We start from the raw sequence: 23,595 nt of genomic DNA, 5'->3' as shown, positions 1-23,595 counted from the left end.
ACCCAGAAATCTAAAACCCTGTCCCCTGCACCAATTCTTTAGCCACATGTTCATCTGCCAAATCATCCTATTCTTACTTTCATTGGTGTGTGGCACTGGCAGCAATCGCTACCCTGGAGGTCCTGCTTTTCAGGTTTCAACCTAAGCTTTTCCTGCCTATGAATTGGTATCAATATGGCTGCTCACCATCCCTGTTTAGAATTATGCAAATCTGATCCGAGACTTCCTTGACTCTGGCACCTGGGAGGTAAATACCATCCGGGAGACTCTACTAACTGCTCCTCTAACTATGAATCGTCTATCACTATTACACTATTCTTCTGAACCACAGAGATGGACTACGTGCCAGAGACCTGGTCAATTTGACTTCCCCTGGTAAGAGGTTCCCCCCCCCCCCCCCCCACACCCAGCAGTTTCCAAAGTGGTATACGAGGGGTGATTGATGAAGTTCGTGTTCTAAGGTAGAAGGAGTCCATTTTTAGAAAGCCCATTTATTTTTCCTGCATTTACACACAGTCCAGCGATTGTGGAGCATACGGATCCCTTCTTTGTAGAAGTCAGCATCTTGGACCTCCAGAAGTGGTCCACAGGATGGGGTGATTGATAAATTTGTGGCCTAAGGTAGAAGGAGGAGAGTTATTAACTTCAAACTTCCTTCATTTTCACTCAGAGTTGAACTGCATGTGCATGTAACAATAGCTGTATAACTCATCTCTTTCTACCTTAGGCCACAAACTTATCAATCACCCCTGCTGTGGACCACCTGGAGGTTCAAGACGCTCTCGTTACATGCACGTGCAGTTCAGCTCTTTGTTCAAGGAGCTATGGACTTTGACTCCAAGATCCCTCTGCACATCAATGCTGTAAAGTGCCCTGCAATTAACTGTATACTTTTCCGATACATTTGACACCCCAAGTGTAACACCTCACACTTACAGGGATTAAAATCCAATCTGTCATCTCTCCACTTACCTGTCACAGCCCTTTGTACTGTCCACAATACCACCATGTCATCTGCAAACTTGCTAAGCCACCCATCTGTATTTTCATCTGTTAGATTCTGATGATTTTGTAATCTAGAGGTTCTCTGAAAGTCAAGAACAAGCCGCGAAGCTTGTTGCTTACACCTGTTTTATCCATTTTAAAGAAAGATTCGAGAACAAAGGTTTAGAAAACAAAAATATGGGGTCGTCCTCTGCAAAAACTAGCTTTGACTAAAAATAAAACTACACCTTAATAGTGGCAACGATTACCTATAAAATAGCCAGATTCAAGTGGCATGACATCTACCGCAAAGAAAAATCAAACCGAGAAACTTTCAGCAAAACGCAGAAACAACTGTACCAAGATTACTGGAAAATCCACTGAACAATTATACATATAGGTCAGAGGCGTCGAACTCAATTGCACATGGGGCCAAAACTCAAAGCACACTTTAGGTCGCGGGCCGAACAGGATAAACATTTATTGAACACACTAAAACTAAACATTTTTTGAACATAAATATGAATAAAAACAGACAGAAATATTATTCCAGAAAAAATAAACTAAAACTTTAAATAACTTAAATATTTTGCTCTCCATAAAAATATCTCCTGTCAGTATTATACAAGTTAGAAATATGAGCATGCTGCAAAAAAACCCTGAAAATATAAATAAAATTTGTGCTTTTCAGCAAAAGTTAAAACAACAACAAATCAAAACACTCAGTTTTCTTTGCTCTTATGCCGTTTTGTCAGAGCTGGATGCTTGGCATCTTTTCTTGGCAATAAGTTCGTTTAGGTTTGGTGTAAGGTTCTGTGTTGTGGAGATTCTCAGGATGGACTGCAGGTGTTCATCAGTGAGACGACTCCTGTGTGATGTTTTGTTAATCTTCATCGCTGAGAAAAGCTTCTCACACAGATATGTGCTACCAAACATGCACAAGGTTCGAGCCGCATGTAGACGGAGCTGAGGCATTGCTTCAGGAATGGAGCGAATAAACTGTACGGACCCTGCAGTGTCGTACTTTGCCTTTGGTGTCCCATTACACTGCAGCTTTGACTTCAGAATAGCGTTGTATACAGCAACAGACGCTTGACGCGGGAATGTTCCCGGGTAGCCTATTGGCAGCTGTTGCGCTGCATTATGGGATCTGTAGTTTGTGTGTTATCAGCGCTTCATATCGCCGGGCCATTAATAATTAAAATAATAGATCTATCTAAAATGATCTCGCGGGCCGGATATAATTGTACACCGGGCTGGATATGGCCCGCGGGCCTTGTGTTTGACACCTATGATATAGGTGATTACTGTATATAAAAATGCAAGCACAGGAAAGTTAACCCAACACATCCAAGACAAACAAGAGGCTCTAGTGCAGATCACAGACCTTAAGCCAGTTTACACCCTTCCACCACTTGCCTTATTTTCAATTCTGAATCCAAACTACAAGTCTGTGCAGATCCCATCCATCTTAATCTTCTATATCAGTGTCGAGATGGCCATTTGCTTTGTCAAGGTATAGAAGGCTACAAACTACCTACTGGTAAATAGGATTAGTGCAGGGGTTCCACGGTCCCCTTGCTTAATGATATTGGTCCATGGCATTAAAAAAGTTTGGGAACTCCTGGATTAGTGGGTACTTAATGGTTGGCATGGCCATGGGCCAAAGGGCCTGTTTTTCTGCTGTACAACTCAATGAAAGGAAAATCTTGCTTTTCCAGTCCACGCCAGGAACCCTCCGCTGGGTGTAGTGCGGAGGTTTGCTCACCTCCTGGATCAAAATGACCACGACTTCCGTGAGGAGTGGGAGCTGATCCAGCTTCGTGAGGAAGTGGTGCAGTGCATCCGCTCCAGTCGCCACCTGGAGCAAGACCTCAATGTAATGGACATCAAGATTGGACTGTTGGTGAAGAACAGGATCACCCTGCAGGTGAGTGGGTATTCTTGGCCTCTTAAGAAGTTTTGGTTAACTTGCTGTCTCCCTGGTTGGCAGCAGTGTGATGACATCAGCAGTGCAGATACTGACATTTAGCCTTGCAGGTCTGCACTAGTGTTTGTTCTTCCCACTTCTTCATGAAACTTATCAGAATCAGGTATATTTCACTGACATTTGCCATGAAATTTGTTTTTGAGCAATACATAAAGATCACTGTAAGTTGCAGTAAAAATAAATAATACTATAAAGACTAATGAGATATTCATGGATTTTCTTAAAGTGTTGAGTGTGTGTCTTTGTGCTCCTGTACCTCTTCCCTGATGGTAGTAATGAAAAGAAGGCATGTCCTGGATGGTGAAGATTCTTAATGATGGATACTACCTTCTTGAGCCATCACCTTTTGTGAATGTCCTCGATGGTGGGGAGACTAGTGTTCATGATGGAGCAAGTTGAGTTTACAGCACACTGTAGCTTTTTCTGATCTTGTGTAGTGGTCCCTCCATACCAGGCAGTGATGCAATTTATCAGAAAGCTTTGTATCTGTAGAAATTTGCTAGAGTCGAATGAAGTATAGCCACTAATGTGCCGTCTTTGTAATTGCATCAGTATGTTGGACACTGGATAACTTGTCAAAGATGTTGACACCCAGGAACTTGAAACTTTTTTAGTACAGTATAGAACAGTACAGTACAGGACACACGAGTGAATCTGCAGATGCTGGAAATAAATAAAAACACAAAATGCTGGCAGAACTCAGCAGGCCAGACAGCATCTATGGGAGGAGGTAGTGACGACGTTTCAGGCCGAAACCCTTCATCAGGAGTGAAGTAACATGGGATGGTCGAGGGGGGCTAAGAAGTGGGGGGAGGGATGAAGTAGAGAGCTGGGAAGTGATAGGCTGGAGGGAAATGGGCTGGGGGAAGGTGGAGAATTATGGGAAATGCAAGAGAAAGAAAGGTAGGGCTGGGGGGAGATTATAGTGAGGGGGGAAAAAAGAGAGAAAGAGAACCAGACTAAAATAATAGATAAGGATGGGGGTAAGGGGGGCAGGGGTATCAACGGAGGTCTGTGAGTTGGATGTTCATGCCAGCAGGCAGGAGGCTACCTATGTGGGAGATAAGGTATTGCTCCATCGACCTGCATGTGGCCTCATCTTGACGGTAGAGGAGGCCATGGACAGACAAGTCGGAGTGGGAGTGGTCTGTGGAATTGAAGTGTGTGGCCACAGGGCGATCCCGCCACTGCTGGAGGACTGAGCGCCGGTGTTTGGCAAAACAGTCTCCCAATCTGTGGCGGGTCTCCCCAATGTATAAATGGCCACATCGGGAGCACCGGATACAGTATATCACCCCAGTTGACTCGCAGGTGAAGTGGTGCCTCACCTGAAAGGACTGTCTGGGGCCTAGGTTGGTGGTGAGGGAAGAAGTGTGGGGGCAGGTGTAGCATTTCTTCCGTTTGCAGGGATGAGTGCCCAGAGGGAGGTCGGTGGGGAGGGATGGGGGGGGATGAATGGACAAGGGAGTCGCGTAGGGAGCGATCCCTGCGGAAAGCCGAGAGTGGGGGGAGGGGAAGATGTGGCTGGTGGTCAGATCACGTAGGAGGTGGCGGAAGTTACAGAGGATTATACGTTGGGTACTTCATCCCTCCCCCCACTTCTTATCCCCTCTCCACCATCCCATGGTACTTCACTCCTGATGAAGGGTTTCAGCCTGAAACGTCGTCACTACCTCCTCCCATAGATGTTGTCTGGCCTGCTGAGTTCTGCCAGCATTTTGTGTTTTTATTTTTTTTAGTACAGTACTGGAACTAGTTCTTTAGCCCACGAGGTCTGTGCTAACCACAATGCCAATTTACACTAATGCTATCAGCCTGCTTCTGATCAATAATCCCTCCATTCCCTGCGTTTTCACGTGTCATTCTAAATGCCCCTCAAATATCGGTGTTGTATTTGCTCTCACCAGCTCCCCGGCACTGGATTCCAGCCACCCATCATTCGCTATTTGTTTAAAAGAAACACATTGCCATCTGAATCTTATTCAGAATTCCCCCCTATGTCCTCTTGTATCTGTCATTTCCAGTCTGGGAAGATAACTCTGTCTGCTTCTCATTGTTTTGTATAATTCTGTCAGGTGTCATCTCAGCCTCTGACACTCCAGAGGACACTTTTGAGTATAGCAGTTAGTGTAACAATATTATAGCACCAGCGACCTGGGTTCAATTCCCACTGCTCAATATTCTCCTCGTAACCATTTGGGTTTGCTCCAGGTGCTCTGTTTTCCTCCCACATTCCAAAGACAGATTAGTAGGTTAATTGGTTACATGGGTGTAATTGGATGGTGCAGACTTGTGGACTGGAAGGGCCTGTCATTGTGCTGCATCTCTAAAATAAGTAAAATTAAAAATGGGCCATATTTGTTTAACCTCCTCCTTGTAGCTTATACCCTCTAATTCAACCAGTGCCCTGCTTCATAAGCATTCATGCTTTACCCGCCTCCCCCTCAGCTGTTTATTTAGCTTTCCCTTAAATACTTCCACACATAGTCTTGCCATCTGAGTATTAAAATGTCTTACCATCATTTCTTGAGCAGTACCCTCAGAGTTGAGCATGACACCTTCCAGTCTAATTTTGTGGGTTCTGAGGTGATTAATTAGGGCATTATAGGAGCTGTAGTCACAATTGGGGTAGATGATGAATAACCCCCATGGTGTATGGGGAACTGTTCTCCTGCTGCTGCCATAATCTTAATGCTTCTTGAGGAGATTCCTTGGAGATCGAAGTAGCAATGTTACATTTCTTCAACCCTTGAATCCTTATCTCTACCTTTCCATGACTGAGCATTTGGGGGGTGTAACAAGATGATGGAGAAGGTAGTCATTAGGGTGTTAAGGTCTGCTCAGGTTTCAGGGAGCAATCTCATCAGTCCCATTCCCCTCTTTGTTTTTCTATGACCTCTAATATGTCCCTCAAGTCCCTTTTTTGCCATCAACCAAAAGCGAGATAATTTACAGTGGTCAAATAAACTACCTACTAATGTATGTAGCATGATAGCAGGGAGCACCTGAGTCCAAGGTCAAACCAGGATCACAGGAGTTAAGCAGACCAGCTACTGTGCTACAGTCCTGCCTTCTCTTGAATTATTTACTGGATTTATTCTTGATTGTCATGGATTCGTGGTTACAATTCAGAAACAGGCCCTTCAGCCCAGCTTGTCTGTGTTAACCAAGATGTCTCTGCTAATCCCATTTTCCTGCAATTGATCCATATCCCTCTGATCCTGTCCATATATCCTTTAAGCAGTGCAATTACATCAGTCTCTACGGCTTCCTCCGATGGCTCCTTTCATTTATTCATCGTTTTCTGTGTGGGGAAACTTGCCGCAACAATCCCTTTTAAATTTTTCCCCTCTCACCTCACCCCTATGCTTCTCTAACGTTGGAAAAAGACTGTGACCATTGTTGGATCCTGATACTTGTAATATCAAAATTTCTTCAAGTTAAGTCAACTTTTATCGTCATTTTGACCATAACTGCTGATACAGTGCATAGTAAAAATGAGACAATGTTTTTCAGGACTATGGCATTACATGACACAGTACAAAAAACTAGACTGAACTACGTAATTAAAAAAACACAGAGAAAGCTACACTAGACTACAGACCTACACTGGACTGCATAAAGTGCACAAAAACAGTGCAGGCATTACAATAAATAATAAACGGGACAGTAGGGCAAGGTGCCAGTCCAGGATTCGGGTATTGAGGAGTCTGATGGCTTGGGGGAAGAAACTGTTACATAGTCTGGCTGTGAGAGCCCGAATGTTTCGGAGCCTTTTCCCAGATGGCAGGAGGGAGAAGAGATTGTGTGAGGGGTGCATGGGGTCCTTCATAATGCTGTTTCCTTTGCGGATGCAGCGTGTAGTGTAAATGTCCGTGATGGCAGGAAGAGAGACCCCGATGATCTTCTCAGCTGACCTCACTATCCACTGCAGGGTCTTGCGATCCGAGATGGTGCAATTTCCGAATCAGGCAGTGATGCAGTTGCTCAGGATGCTCTCAATACAACCCCTGTAGAATGTGATGAGGATGGGGGGGGTGGGAGATGGACTTTCCTCAGCTTTTGCAGAAAGTAGAGACGCTGCTGGGCTTTCTTTGCTATGGAGCTGGTGCTGAGGGACCAGGTGAGATTCTCCGCCAGGTGAACACCAAGAAATTTGGTGCTCTTTACAATCTCTACCGAGGAGCCGTCGATGTTCAGCGGGGAGTGGTTGCTCTATGCCCTCCTGAAGTCAACAACCATCTCTTTTGTTTACATTCAGAGACAGGCTGTTGGCTCTGCACCAGTCCGTTAGCCGCTGCACCTCCTCTCTGTAAGCTGACTCGTCGTTCTTGCTGATGAGACCCACCACGGTCGTGTCATCGGCGAACATGATGATATGGTTCATGCTGTGTGTTGCAGCACAGTCGTGGGTCAGCAGAGTGAACAGCAGTGGGCTGAGCACACAACCCTGGGGAGCCCCCGTGCTCAGTGTGATGGTGTTGGAGATGCTGCTCCCCATCCGGACTGACTGAGGTCTCCCAGTTCAGAAGTCAAGAAAGTATAAAACTGATTGTTTGTGATCTTTTTAAGTGTTACAAGAGCAGAAAACAAATGAGGGAGGAACCGAGAGAAAAAGCAAAGACAAAAAAAGCAGTTGTGGTTGTTTCATACTAAGACTAGAGGTAACGAACTTAAAGTGATAACGATTAACTTATAAAACAGCCAGATTCGTGGCGTGACACCTGCTACAGAAAGCTAAGAAGCTTCCAGAGAAATACAGAAGCAACTGCACCATAATTACTGGAAAATTCACTGAACAATTACATAGAAACATAGAAAACCTACAGCATGATACAGGCTCTTCGGCCCATAAAGTTGTGCTGAACATGTCCTAACCGTAGAAATTACTAGGGTTACCCATAACCTTCTATTTTTCTAAGCTCCATTTACCTGTCCAGGAGCCTCTTAAAAGACCCTATTATATCCGCCTCCACCACTGTCGCCGGCAACCCATTCCACGCATTTACCACTCTCTAATTAAAAGAAAATACTTGCCCGACTTCTCCTCTGTACCTGCTTCGAAGCACTTTGAAACTGTGCCCTCTCGTGCTAGCCATTTCAGCTCTGGGAAAAAGCCTCTGATTATCCACACGATCAATACCCGTCATCATCTTATACACCTCTATCAGGTCACCTCTCATCCTCCGTTGCTTCAAGGAAAAAAGGCAGAGGTCGCTCAACCTATTCTCATAAGACATCATTGTAAATCTCCTCTGCACCTTTTCTATGGTTTCCAGAACCTTCCTGTAGTGAGGCGACCAGAACTGAATACAGTACTCCAGTCTGACCAGGATCCCATATAGCTGCAATGTTACCTCTCGGCTCTTAAACTCAATTCCATGGTTGATGAAGGCCAATGCACCGTATGCATTCTTAACCACACAGTCAACCTACGCAGCAGCTTTGAGTGTCCTATGGACTCGGATGCCAAGATCTCTCACATCTTCCACACTGCCAAGACTCTTACCATTAGTACTATATTCTGCCATAATAATAACCTGCCAAAATGAACCACCTCACACCAGTCTGGGTTGAACTCCATCTGCCACTTCTCAGCCCAGTTTTGCATCCTATCAATGTCCCGCTGTAACCTCTGACAGCCCTCCACACTATCCACAATACCCCCAACCTTTGTGTCATCAGCAAATTTACTAACCCATCCCTCTACTTCCTCATCCAGGTCATTTATAAAAAATCACGAAGAGTAGGGGTCCCAGAACAGATCCCTGAGGCACACCACTGGTCGCTGACCTCCATGCAGAATATGACCCATCTACAACCACTCTTTGCCTTCCGTGAGCAAGCCAATTCTGGATCCACAAAGCAACATCCCCTTGGATCCCAAGCCTCCCTACTTTCTCAATAAGCCTTGCATGGGTTACCTTATCAAATGCCTTGCTGAAATCCATATACAATACATCTACTGCTCTACTTTCATCAATGTGTTTAGTCACATCCTCAAAAAATTCAATCAGGCTCGTAAGGCATGACCTGCCTTTGACAAAGCCATGCTGACTATTCCTAATCATATCATCCCTCTCCAAATGTTCATAAATCCTGCCTCCCAGGATCTTTTCCATCAACTTACCAACCACTGGAGTAAGAAGTTACATGTATTTTGGTGATTGTATAAAAATACGCACAAGGATAGGAAATTTAAACTGCAATAAAAATAACACCCCAAGCCAACACCACCTACCTTATCTATGATCCACATAATTCTATAAACCTCTAATAGATTGTGTCTCAGCTTCCTATGCTCCAGGGAAAATAGTCCCAGCCTAACCAGTATATCTTCATAATTCAAACTATCCAGTTCAGACCACATTCCTGTGAATCTTCTGTGCAATCATATCCTTCCTATAATGTGGCAACCAGAACTATAATTCCAGCCTAGCTTCTATAAACTTTACAGCTCCATTCTTCCCTGTCATTGCTGTCTAGTTTTGGATTCCCTACCCCAAAATTACCTTCCTCTAGAACAGTTCATTTAAAATCTATTTGGGTCTAAATATTGGTGAGTTTTACTTTTATCTTGTGGCTGCAGTTCTAATGTTAATACTCCAATGAAGCATCTTCAGATATCTTACTACATTAAAGATGCTCAGTATACATCTTCACAAGCTGATGCCTAAAAAGGCAGCAGGGATCCACCCTGGACATGTCTCCAATGGTAGTAATGAGAAGAGGGCAAGAGCCTGAAAATACACACTCAACATTTTAGGAATAAAGTCTTCCCCTCCACCATCAGATTGCTGAACAGTCCATGAACACCACCTCATTATCCCTCTGTCATCAGATTTCTGACAGTCCGTGAACAACACCTCACTATCCCTCTGTCATCAGATTTCTGACAGTCCGTGAACAACACCTCACTATCCCTCTGTCATCAGATTTCTGACAGTCCGTGAACAACACCTCACTATCCCTCTGTCATCAGATTTCTGACAGTCCATGAACAACACCTCACTATCCCTCTGTCATCAGATTTCTGACAGTCCGTGAACAACACCTCACTATCCCACTGTCATCAGATTTCTGATGGTCCATGAACCCATGAACAACACCTCACTATCCCTCTGTCATCAGATTTCTGACAGTCCATGAACCCGTGAACAACACCTCACTTTCCCTCCGCTATCAGATCTTTGAAGTCTGTGAACCCATGAACACCAGCTCACTCCTCCTCTGTTTTGCATTACTTTAGGTTTTTTAATGTATTGTTTATTGTAACGTATAGTTTTTTTATTGCATTGTGCTGCTGCAAAATAACAAATTTTCCAGCGTAATGTCATTGGTAATAAACTTGATTCTGATGCTGGGAATATAGGAACCAATTTGACAATAAATCCTGGTCAGAAATGTCATTGCATTTCTACACTCATACTGTGATGTGTGTGAAGCAAGTGATTTCACTGGGCAAGTTCAGAATCTTCATTGGCTCCTGTAGTATATCCCAAGGTAGAGGTATGATGGACTTCGGTCTTGATTTGTAGGAAGTGGTTTCCCACTGCAAGAAACTGACTAAGAAGAACAAGGGACAGCTGTCAGACCTGATGGTGATCGACAAACAAAAGGGGATAAAGGCCCTCAGCAGAGAGAAGCGGGAGAAACTGGAGGCCTACCAACATCTCTTCTACCTCCTACAGGTAATGTTCAAACAGCCAAGATGTCCTCCTCTGCTGTCTTTTGCTTATCCCTCCAGTATTGGGTGAGAGCAGGTTAAGTAAGTCCTGTGAATTAGTCACTTAACCCAGGATTAATCAGTCAGTCATTCCTGTACCTTTCACCCTGCTGTTAAACAGTAGACTATTTGAGAGGTTTAAGATGAATTTATTTTTGAGAAGTGTATTTTTTTTTATCGGTGCTCTTTCCCCTAGCATCTCTTAGGCATCAAAGCCATACAATACAATCCTCCTCAAGCAACTGCTCTTTCAGCCTTTCAGTTCCCTCTTTGGTTTTGAAAAATGTTTATTAAACCTTTCAATATACATCATGACTCTACCCTTCCTGATGACATTTCACTCCCCACTCCCACCTGATTTCTCTGCAAATCCCTCTCAACTATGTTGCTGTATCTAAGCATTTCAATAAGTAATTGGTGAGAATAAAAGCATCGACTTCAATACATAATATTCAACGAATATTTAGTTGTCAGAAGGTTAAATATGAGGGAGAAAATAGAAGATAGATATATGATGACTCAGGTTGCCTGATGTATTGCATTCTAATCATTTTTACCTTCCAAATCTTTTCCTAACACTCCTCCTGCCCTTTCACCCATGGTCCAATGTTCACTCCTATCAGTTTCCTTCTTCAGTCCTTGGACTCTTCTACCTATCACCTCCCAGCTTCTTATTCCATTCTCCCTCCCTTGCCCACCTTTCCAGCTTCTCATTTCATTTCCCTTCCCTCACCCACTATTTTCCCCCTCACCTGGTTTCATCTATCACCTGCTAGCTTAGTACTCCTTCCCCTCACCTCACCTCCTTATTCTGGCTTCTTCCCCTTCCTTTCCTGATGAAGGGTTCTGCCTGAAACGTTGACTGTTTATTCCTCTTCATAGATGCTGCCTAACCTGTTAAGTTCTCACTCCCAGTCTGCTTCTGTTTCTCCTATGTCAGACGAAACCGGTCTACCTGGCTAAGCTGATCTTCCAGATGCCTCAGAACAGATCAACCAAGTTCATGGAGTCTGTGATCTTTTCACTCTACAACTACGCATCCAATGAGAGGGAGGGCTACCTGCTATTGCGTCTGTTCACCACAGCTCTTCGAGAGGAGGTTAGGTATGTGCTTGCGATGCCCACCAAAGAGGCCTATTTGACGTATTTTAAGATAACTAAACAACTGGATAAACTCTGATTTGGGGTTGATAGATAAGGAGATACAAAGTCAGGTGGAGACATTGTTTTAAATTAAACCTCCCTTTCTGAGCAATGTGGTTGGTTAGCCCTTCACTAACAGCTACTGGATTCCGTAGTGATAAACTTACCTTTCTCTGTCTTTGTAAGTTTAAGGTGTATACAACTTTGGTTCTACCAAATCTGTGAGATTGGGATATCACACCCACCCAAGCCCTGATTTGTCAGCATAAAATAAGAGGTCGTACACTGTGTGCAATTATAAAGAAGTATGTTTGTGAATATTAACTTGCCCGAAGAGCTAGTAAAGAAAAGAGAAAAAAACCCAAAAGGCCCCATTTTAATTAATCAGTCAAATGTGCACAGGTTGGAGCTCAAATCTTCCAAAAGCCATATTCACAGATCCTTGGCAGACCTCCACGCCTGGGCTCCATTGAATCGTGTTTTCCTACCACTTCGAATTCTACGACCGGTTCTCTTCAGCATCTTTTTTTCTCCATCTCCCACCAAACAAAGAACAAGTCCCACCACCAGTGTCAGTCACAAAACCGTTCCCCCAGCCTTCTCCAGAACCTTCTTTTTGTTCCACCCTCCTGATTGGATGACCCACATTCCTAAGCATCCGTTATTTCCCACAGTAACCCAAACACTGCTTCTACACACCCCACCCCCACCAAAATAGTCATGTCCTCATGACTTGAAATAAATCATCCTTTCCTCCTTAATACAGTTTTCAAAGAAATTTCATGATGTCAGAACCTCCAATCCATTTGTAAATGGTAGTGACGTATCTCACTAGTGGAATAGGTGCAGTGCTCGGTTGCCCCGTTGTGACATAGGCCAGCCTGTTTGAAGGTTTCCAGATTCTTGAGACCCCCTTATCTCCATAATCTACTTCTTCAATTTCAGACATTCTCTGGGATCTTTCCTGTCTACATGAAGAGACCTCTCCCCGTCCATTACTCGTGCCCTCTGGCAACTCAAGACCCCTTCATTTAGTTGGGCTCAGCTTCATTTCAGTTACTTTAGAGCTCAGTCTATCTTCATTGTCCACATATCTCTTCTCCCAGGGGTAGGTGGTTCCGATGGAGAATCTTGACAGGTCCATTCCCATCCTCTGGTTTCACATGGAAAACTTGACTCTCCACTGTGTAAGACATAGCCACCCACACTCAGCCAACTTGTGCTTCTCTGGTAGCCCCAAATTCTTTATGAGAACACTGGGTATCAGTTGGGAGAATTTTTCATCTTTTGATCATATGTCCTCGATTCTGCTTGGTAGTGGAGACCTCTGCTAGTTCATAAGCCTTTTGCTAGATCCTCCTCATGTCAGACACATACTTCAGATATCTTCTGTGGCAAATCTTCCCCACCAGTCCCAAAACAAAGGTCAATAGGCAACCTTGCTTCGTATCCAAACATCAAAGAATATGGCGAGTATCCTGTAGCTTCATTCTGTGTACGTTTGTAGCACTGCACCAAGTGCCCAATATGCTGACTCCCGTTTGTTCTTCTTACTGATCTCCATGGTTCCGAGCATGTCTAGCAATGTCTGGTTGAACCTCTCGGGCTGGGGATCACCCTGAGGGTGACAAGACATAGTCCTCGACTTCTCAACTCCAAGCATGCTTAGTAACCCATGAATGAACCTTCTCTCAAAATCCCTTGCCTGATCGCTATGTATCTGTTGGGGAAGGCCATAACGAGTGAAATACTTCTCCCATAATACTTTGGCCATGGTGAACACCCTCTGATCCTTTGTCGGCAAGGTTGAGCATATCTGGTGCAGTAGTACTCTGTAATAACTAAGGCATTTGCCGTGTTGCTGGAATCGTGCTCTATGGACAGGAAATCTATACATGTCTGATCAAATGGCCCTGCACTCTGCAAATGGGATAGAGGAGTGGCCCTTGTAGGCAGCGTCTTCATCCAAATACATTGGATGCATGATTTGCAGTACTTTACGACCTCTGGCTTTATTCAGGGCCAGTAGAACAGATCTGTGACCAATCATTAGATCTTGTCAAGCCCTAAATGACCTGAATCATCATCAAACTGAGTTCAACACAATCCTCTGATACTTTTCGGGCAGAACCAATTGGGAGCACCGAGGTCTGTCTGGAGGCGACGTGACCTGGTATAGAATCTGGTTCCTCGATTCCATTTTGTTCCATTCTCTCAGCAGTAGAGATACAACAGGGTCTTTCATCCTTTTGCCTTGGGCCATATCCCCTTCCGTAACAGCTGATTAAACGGTACCTATACAAAGGTTATCTCACTGAATGGCAGCCACTTCCCCTGGACTCAATTCTTTGTATTCAGAGCAGCCAGGTTGCAGTAAACTTGTGGAATGGCACAACCAGAAGCTCCCAAATGATCCACTGCTCAGTCCTGCCCTTGCCTTGCCTCTGACTTCTCTGTGATGGAAAAAAGGCAAATTGCTTTAACTTCAGGGTAGGGTGCTCTCCCACTCTCCGTTCATTTCCAGCCCTTCGTGCTCCCGCCAGGACAAAGCATCCACATCACGTTCCTGCTCCCCGGCTGGTACTTCAGACTGAAATCATAGGCAGACAATGCCGCCAACCAACGATGGCCAGTGGCATCTAATTTTGCCGAGGTCAGGGTATAAGTCAATGGATTGTTGTCCATTCTCACCTCTTAATTTATCCGCCACAGCCCATTTCAATGCCAGAAACTCCAATTCGTGTGTGGGGTAGTTTCTCTCGGAGCTTGATGGTCTCCGTCTGACAAAAGCGACAGATCTCAACTATATGCTTGATCCTGATATAGAGCGTGCTGCTAGACATGCTACTAAGCTCTCTTGGCAGGCGGCTGTATGCAGTGGTGTGTCCAATCAAGCGCCAACACAGGCGCTTTTGTCAGCCACTCCTTCAGCAACTGAAAAGCCTCTTCATGTTTTTCATCCCATCTTGCACCGAAGGATTAAAATAATCTTCACCATCTTCTCTGTTCGTCCTCCTTCCATTCTTCCCAAGGGACGGTAACTGCACAGAAGCTGATTCAAAGGGTGAATCACTTTAGAGTAGCCCTTCAGGAGCCTCCATTAGTACGCACAGGATCCAAGGAATGAGTGTAGAGCACTCACATTCTTGGGCCTTGGCCACCGTCTCTATCTTTGACAAATCCATAACTACTCCATTCCATGAGGCTATGTGCCAACATAGGTGACAGACCTCTTGAAGAACTGGCACTTGTCCAGTGACGGTTTTAATTCTTCAGCTTTCAGGCAGCCTAACACCTTCAGTAGCCTTGCCTTGTGCTCTTCCAGGGTTGTCCCAAACATTATGTCTCATAATGTGCATCCAGACACACCAGCAGCTCAAGCAAGTTCATATCCCCAATAGTTTTTTTCCATAACACGCTGGAAAGTAGCTGGAGCTCCTGATATTCCTGGGGCATCCTTTCAAATTGAAAGAATCCAAGTGGACATTGAATGTTGTCTTCTCCTTGTCAGCCACATTAAAGGGTATCTGATAATACCCACTCTCCAGTACTTTGAAACACATCACTCCACTCAGTATGTCAGTGTGCCCTCAATCTGTGGAACAGTATACTGGTTGGGCAATGTATGTTGGTTCAGAATCCAATAGTCAACACATATTCGTTCCTTCCCATTCTTCTTCCTTGCCACCACTATGGGGGATGCATAGGGACTCCTGGACTCAGTGGTAATCCCAACTTCCTTCAGCTTCCAGAGATGTTGCCAAACGTCCTCCACCTCACCGATGCTAGTCGCCAAGACCTTTCTCTGAAAAGGGTGTTCCCTGTCACTTGGATGGTGTGGCGAGTACTCTCGGAACAACCCACATCAAACTCGTCAGTAGAAAAGGCACCTTCAAACTTCAACACTGTCAATCTCCTCTTCCAACCTCCAGGTACCAGGAAGTCATCAAAATTGAATGACTTACCTGTGAATTTTCCCTTTCCAGGAGATGGTTTCTCTCCTGCTTGTCTCACCAGAAAACTAGACATTGCAGTCACCAGAAAAAGGTGTGCCATCGGCATTCCCCGCCTGAGAGTGACCTCCCTCTCTGAGGTGTTCCTGACAATCACTGTCATCCTGTTCACCTGTACAACTGAGGGCTTCTGCTGTTCAGGCCACACCAGTACCCCAACAGGTAAGCCTGACTCCTCTTATGGTCTTCTGGAGCATCCACCAAGACGGCCTCGGCCTCAGGCTTTCTGGGAAATTTGGGGTTTCCCTTCACCCTAGCTACTTCCCCAGGCCATAACATGACTGGTTTGAACTGGGTGTACCACACAGTTCCTCATTTGTGCTCATCATCCAGCCTAGGAAAGGCATGCACTTCCTCAAAAGCAGCTCTAAATACTAAGTGAATGGACAAGGTTTTTGGAAAACTCTCTCCAACTTTATCCTTGCAAGCTCCCACTAGCTTCCTCACAATAGTATTGTTCGCACAAGAGTTGAAGCTTCACCCTTCTCGACTGGGTCTGGGCAAACCAACACTAAAGTATCAAGGACTTCAGCTATTCCCATATCTGCCTCCTAAAACACCAGCTTCAACAACCAGTAAACATCATATGGGTAGTCAAGAGTATTACAAAGCTCTAGCACACTGAATGGCATCATTGGTAAATGTGTCAAATACCGGTTGTAGAAAGATCTGTACAGCAGAGTAATCCGAGAACCAGTGTCAAGTATGGCTCTAGCATAACTATCCTTGATCCATAGGGATACACTGCAGCTCGGCTCCACTTAGCCTTCAGGAATAGTGTTTTTCACTTTAGTGTCCTCCTTGATGCATTGATTGGAATGTATTCTCCCTAAGACACCAGGCTTTTCCCTCACTGGGTCTGTCCAAAGATTCCCAACTTCCCTTTCTGCTTAAGTAACTGTGGGCTCACTCTCCGATGGTTTTCCCATCCTTCACACTCCCACCTGAAGTGTCCCTCCTCACCACAGTTGTAACAGGCAATACCAGCCACACCCTTTTTCCAGGCACCCCATTCAATAGCAGCCCTTTGAAACATGCTTCTCAACCCTAAGCTCCATTGGGCTTCCTGTTGTGCCAAAGTTGTTTTCGAGTGCTTACATGTAGGTTGTGGAAGTAGCTAAGGGGTTTTCTGACTTTTAGGACCTCACAAATTCAGCAGCTGGACTGGTAGTCTTCTTACATTATCAGATCACTGCCACTCATCCAGCATCTGAGAGATCTGCTCCTCCCTCTTGTGTGTGGGCTTCACTCCCGAGAACATTCTCAGCCTACAATAAGTTTGACTCTCTGCCGGTGCACTTTGACATTTATCCTCCAGTGACGTAAGGGCAGGTACCTACTCAGAATTTTCACCTCTTGCTGGAGGACGCTTTAGACCCTCCACATCAGACCACTCTATCCCTTCCCTCTGCAGAAACAAGAAAGCCTCTGCCCTCAGCTACAGGAAACTCTTGCTTCCAATTTAGTGCTCTCACCTATATTGCCCTTTCCTTGGGAAGTATGGACAGCCCATGGCCCTGTCTCTCCCGGGACCCCAATGGTACCAGGCAGATCCACTCTCATTACGTCACCACTAGTCTGAACTAGCACTATATTTTTCCCTTCCATTTGGTCAAATTGCCACTTCATGATTGTAACTTTCCCTAATGATTTAACAGTGCTTAAAACCCTAAGTTACAATTTATCTAGGCTGTGGACAATCACCCTGCTTAGAACATAAGCATTAGCTAGAGATAATCTCTTTGAATTGCACCAACACTTAACCCTTGTGGCATTCAGAACCACTTTCCTAGGCGACAGTTTAACACGAGCTTAACCACAAACCCACTTAATCAATTATTTTTGAGGCAATCACAGCGTTCAATGAAGTCAATCAAGGATGATACCCCCACATGAAATCTCCTTTTTCTGGGTGTTTCTTGAAATGCAGCTGGTTAGTCCCTCGCTAACAGCCACTGGATTCCGGGGTGATAACCCACCTTTCTCTGACTTCATACGTCTAAGGCCAAATCCATGAAATTGGGATGTTCGCCCCATTTGTGAGAATCCTGTGTGATTTACTGCCCTGCAATAACCAGTCAGCATATAATAACAGATTGCACACTGCATACAATTATGAAGTATGTTTGTGAACATTAACTTAACCGAAGAGTTAATACAGAAAAGCAAGAAAGAAAAAAACAAAAAGGGCTCATTATAATTAATCAGTCAGATGTGCCAGGTTGAAGCTCAAATCTTCCAAAAGCTATGTTTATCCTCTACAGACTTCTATGCCTGGGCTCCATCAAATTGCGTTTCCCCACTGGATTGAATCCTATGTCTGGTTCTCTCCAACGTCCTCACTCTTCATCTCTGCCTGAACAAAGACCATCACCGTTGTCGGTCACAAAACCGCTCCCCCTACCTTCTCCCTGTTCCACTCTCCTCATTGGATTGCCCACGTTCTTAAGCATCCCTCATCTCCCACAGTAGCCCAAACACTGCTTTTACAGAAAGACTTTTACATGAAATACCCCACAACGTTAGCAGTAAAGCCTTTACCAGTGCGTTACATAAGATTAGAACTAGGCCAGTTAGCACTTCCTGACACAAAGGACGGTGGAAATTATCACCCTTAAGCAGTTGTCAGGGTCAGGATGTTGATTAATTTTTGGGACTTTAAGGGTTACAGACTAAGATGCTTAAGTGGATTTTTGTGACGTCTTGCTGAAGTGAACTCATTCAAAGTATCCAGGCACGGACCGTTTCACTGTAAAAGCATTGCATGTTACCCCAGGTCCTCATTTACCCTCCATCGGTACATTTAGCAGAACCGCCACTTCACAGTTTCAGTGACACAAGATTCTCTCCTGACCTCAGATGCTGTCCATGTGGAGTGCACACATTCTCCCCATAACTGTCTGGGATTCTTCCAGGTCCTCTGGTTTCCACCCACATCAGAAAGATGTACAAGTTAATTGTTGCCTGTGTGTGGATGAGGGTAGAATCTGGTGGGAGTTGACAGGAATGTGGAGAGAATAAAATGAGGTTGGGTGTAAATGGGTGGTTAGACCATATGACATAGGAACAGAATTAGGCCAGTCAGTCCATCAAGTCTGCTCCACCATTCCATCATGGCTGATTTATTATCCCTCTCAACTCATTGTTCTGCCTCCTTAATGTAACCTTTGACATTTTGTTGATAGTCAGCACAGTGGTGATGGGCCAAAGGACCTGTTTTACAGCATAAGATTCAGGAGCAGAATTAGGCCATCTGGCCGATTGAGTCTGCTCCACAATTTCATCATGGCTGATTTATTTTCTCTCTCAGACCCAATTTCCTGCCTTCTCCCAGTATCCCTTCATGCCCTGACTAATCACGAACCTATTAACCTCCGCCTTACATATACCCAATTAGTTGGCCTCCAAAGCCACCTGTGGTAACAAATTACACAGATTCACCACTCTCAGGCTAAAGAAATTTCTCCTCATCTCTGTTCTGAAAGGATGCCCCTCTATTCTGAGGCTGTGTCCTCTGGTCTTAGACTCCCCCTCCACATCCACTCTATTGAAGCCTTTCAGCATTCAATAGGCCTCAATGCGGTCACCTTTCTTTCTTCTGAATTCCAGTAAGTAAAGGCCCAGAGCTATCAAACTGTCCTCATATGTCAAGCCATTCAATCCCAGAATTATTTTTGTAAATCGTTTTTGAACCCTCTCCAATGTCAGCACATCCTTTCTTTGTTAAGGGGCCCAAAACTGCACACAATAGTCCAAGTGCCTCACCAGTGTTTTATAAAGCCTCAGAATTACATCCTTGCTTTTATCTTCCAATCCTCTCAAAATGAATCCTCACACTTTCCTTCCTCACCACTGACTCAACCTGCAAATTAACCTTTTGGGTATCCTACACAAGAACTCCCAAGTCCCTTTATACCTTAGATGTTTGAATTTTCTCTCCATTCAGAAAATAATTTACCCTTTTACTTCTTCTACCAAATTGCATGACGATACACTTCCCGACACTGTATTCCATCTGCCACTTCTTTGCCCATTCTCTTAAGTTATCTTAAGTCCTTCTATACCTTTTCTACTTCCTCAAAACTACCTGCCCTTTTTAGTAATGTCCTCAAACTTGGCCACAAAGCAATAACTTCTGATGTCCAAATCATTGACAGATAACATCAAAAGAAGTCCCAACACAGACCCTAGTGGAATTCCACTAGTAACCGGCAGTCAACAAGAAAAGGCTCCCTTTTTTCCAGTCTTTTCTTCCTGCCAATCATCCAATGTTCTATTCATACTAGTATTTTTCCTGTAACATCATGGGCACTTAACTTATGTGTGGCACCTTGTCAAAGACCTGAAAATCCACGTACACAACATCAACCAATTCTCCTATGTCAATACTGCTTGTTATTTCTTTTTTTTTTTAACTTTTTTTATTGTTTTCAAATAGTTACAAAATAAAAGTGTATGAGAAAAAAAAATGTTACCCAGCCCCCCTCCCCTTAACCCCTCCCCCCTAACATCCCTAAAAAAGAAAGAGAAGAAAAAAAAAAAAAAAAGGAATGCCTGGATATTGGAAGATCCCCACACGCTCCACGGAGTTCGTAATAACTTTAGTGTATGCATTTATTTCTTTCCCCAAGTAACCAATTATTTCATCTTCGGAGCACCTATATATTTAATCCTGTCTTTTGTAAATAAGGGCACCAAATTTTCAAAAATGTTTCATATTTATCTCTTAAATTGTAAGTGATTTTTTCAAGTGGAATACAGCCATAAATTTCGTTCTTCCAACGATCTATACTTAGATATGTATCCGATTTCCAAGTCACTGCAATAGCTTTTTTGGCTACTGCCAATGCAATTTTTATAAATTCTTTCTGATATTTATTCAATCTGGATATCGGTTTTATCCCTTCAATATTACCTAGTAAAAGTAATGTTGGGTTGTGTGGAAGTTGTATTCCAATGATTTGTTCCAGTAAAACTCTTAAATTTGTCCAAAAAGGTTGAATTTTGGAGCAAGACCAAGTAGAATGTAAAAAAGTACCAATTTCTTGGTTACATCGAAAACACTGATCAGATAGATTTGGGTTTAATTTGTTTATTTTTTGTGGTGTAATATATAGTTGATGTAAAAAATTGTATTGCACTAATCTTAATCGAACGTTTATTGTATTTGTCATACTCTCAAGACATAGTCTTGACCAGTTTTTTTCTTCAATTTTGATATTCAAATCACTTTCCCATTTTTGTCTTGACTTATGGACTCCTTGTTTAATTGCCTGTTTTTGAATCAAATTATACATACAAGAGATAAATTTTTTAATCTTTCCTTTTTGAATTAAAGTTTCTATTTCATTGGGTTTCGGTAGTAACATTGTTTGACCTAGCTTTTCTCTTAAATAAGCCCTTAGTTGAAAGTAACAAAAAAGAGTGTTGTTTGATACTTTATATTTATTCTTTAATTGATCAAATGACATTAATATACCTCCTTCAAAACAATCTCCTATAAATCTAATCCCTTTTTGAAACCAATTATATAAAAGTTGATTATCCATTGTAAAAGGAATAAGTCTATTTTGGATTAAAGATCTCTTTGCTAATAAGGATTTCTTTGTCTCATCGTCAACATTTATCTTATTCCATAAATCAATCAAATGTTTTAATATAGGAGATTCTTTCTTTTCCCGTATCCATTTAGATTCCCATTTATATATAAAGTCTTCTGGTATGTTTTCTCCTATTTTATCTAGTTCTATTCTGATCCACGCCGGTTTGTCTTTCTCAAAAAAGGATGCAATAAATCTAAGTTGATTTGCTTTATAATAATTCTTAAAATTTGGAAGTTGTAACCCTCCTAGCTCAAATTTCCATGTCAATTTTTCCAACGATATTCTTGACATCTTACCTTTCCAAAGAAACTTCCTCACATATTTATTCAGCTCTTGAAAAAACTTCTGGGGTAATTGTATTGGTAGTCATTGAAATAAGTATTGTAATCTAGGGAATATATTCATTTTTATGGTATTTACTCTACCTACTAATGTTATTGGTAATACCATCCATTTATCAAGATCTTCTTGAATTTTTTTCAATAGTGGTAAATAATTTAATTTGTATATGTTCTTTATATCATTATCGACTCTTATACCTAAATATTTTATACCATTTGCCGGCCATCTGAACTGGGTTATTGATCGACATTGATTATAGTCTCCTTTAGTAAGAGGTAAAATTTCACTTTTGTCCCAATTTATTTTGTAACCTGATACTTTCCCATATTCTTCTAATCTATAGGATAATTTACGCAACGATTGCAATGGGTTTGTTAGATAAAGTAGAACATCATCAGCAAATAAGTTGATCTTGTATTCTTCTTGGTTAACTCTAAAACCCTTAATATCTGGGTCCATTCTGATCAGTTCAGCTAATGGCTCTATCGCCAACACAAATAAAGCAGGTGATAATGGACAACCTTGCCTAGTTGACCTTGTTACTGCTTGTTATTTCTTAAAATAATTCCAACGGATTTGTCAGACAAGATATTCCCTTAAGGAAACCATGCTGACTACGGCCTATTTTATCATGTGCCTGCAAGTACCCCAAAACCACATTCTTAATAATCAACTCCAACATCTTCCCAACCACTGAGGTCAGACTAGCCGTCCTATAATTTACTTTCTTCTGCCTCTCTCCCTTCTTGACAAGTGGAGTGACATTTGCAATTTTACATTCCTCTGGAACCATTCCAATATCCAGTGATTCTTGCAAGATCGTTATTAATGCTTCCACAGTTTCTTCAGCCACCTCTTTCAGAACCCTGGAGTGTAGACCATCTGGTCCAGGTGACTTGCCTACCTTCAGACCTGTCAGTTTCCTAAGAACCTTCTCCCTAATAATGGCAACTTTGCACACTTCTGTTTCCAGACACTCTCGAACTTCCTAGTGTCTTCCACAGTGAAGACTGATGCAAAATATTTATTCGGTTTGTACATAATTTCCTTCCCATTACTACCCCTCCAGCATCATTTTCCAGCGGTCCATTTTCTATTCTTGCCTCTCTTTTTACGCTTTATGTATCTGAAGAAAGCTTTGGTATCCTCTTTAATATTATTGGCCAGCCTATCTTCATATTTCATCTTCCTTATTTATGACCTTCCTGTGCTCTGTGACTCCATAATGGCTATGATTGGTCTGTGAGGGTTGTACACAACAGCTTTGTAATCCACATTGATTACTAAATTGTACTGAAGGGCTTTCTGGCCTGTATAGTTTAGTGCTGTGGTGAGCACTGTTTTATTAGCATGTCAATTTTCTTTAGGTTGCATTTGGATTTTAATATTATATAGTGTTGCAATGAGAGCCCCATGCTATGTGTGTTTTGTCAGATGTGCAATACAACTGGGTCTTTGCCAAATAGCCCAGTGTGGTGCCATCTGAACTAAATTAGAGAAGGATGGAAGATTTGTTTCTCTTTGAACGTCTTCTCTCAAGTAAAATTTAAGCACATGAGCTGTAAGCTGCATTGCTTACTGATTCCAGAGATGGCTGAGTGTGGACGGTGTCGAGGACAAGGTTGTTTATTACCTCTGAGTGAGATATTCATGTTTATTTATCACTTGAACATCGAAACACAGTGGAATATGTCATTTGCGTTAACAACAAATGCACCTAAGGGTGTGCTTAGGGGCAGCCTGCAAGTGTTGTCACACATTCCAGTGCCAACATGATATGCCCACAATGCTTGG

At 43.1% G+C, this 23,595-nt stretch overlaps 1 protein-coding gene across 1 annotated transcript in view; it reads left to right on the top strand.

Annotated features, from left to right (window-relative positions):
• The window catches only part of LOC140735815 (ras GTPase-activating-like protein IQGAP1), a 247,891-nt gene that overhangs the window by 153,805 nt on the left and 70,491 nt on the right, over nt 1–23,595 (top strand). The window contains 3 exon segments of the mRNA XM_073061320.1: nt 2,706–2,914; nt 10,513–10,665; nt 11,641–11,804. Coding sequence (XP_072917421.1) covers nt 2,706–2,914; nt 10,513–10,665; nt 11,641–11,804 — 526 coding nt within the window.

This window comes from Hemitrygon akajei, chromosome 11 (genome assembly GCF_048418815.1).
Source record: "Hemitrygon akajei chromosome 11, sHemAka1.3, whole genome shotgun sequence".
Taxonomy (NCBI): Eukaryota; Metazoa; Chordata; class Chondrichthyes; order Myliobatiformes; family Dasyatidae; genus Hemitrygon; species Hemitrygon akajei.
Note: the sequence above shows the minus strand (reverse complement) of the source record. Positions and strands in the feature narration are given on the sequence as shown.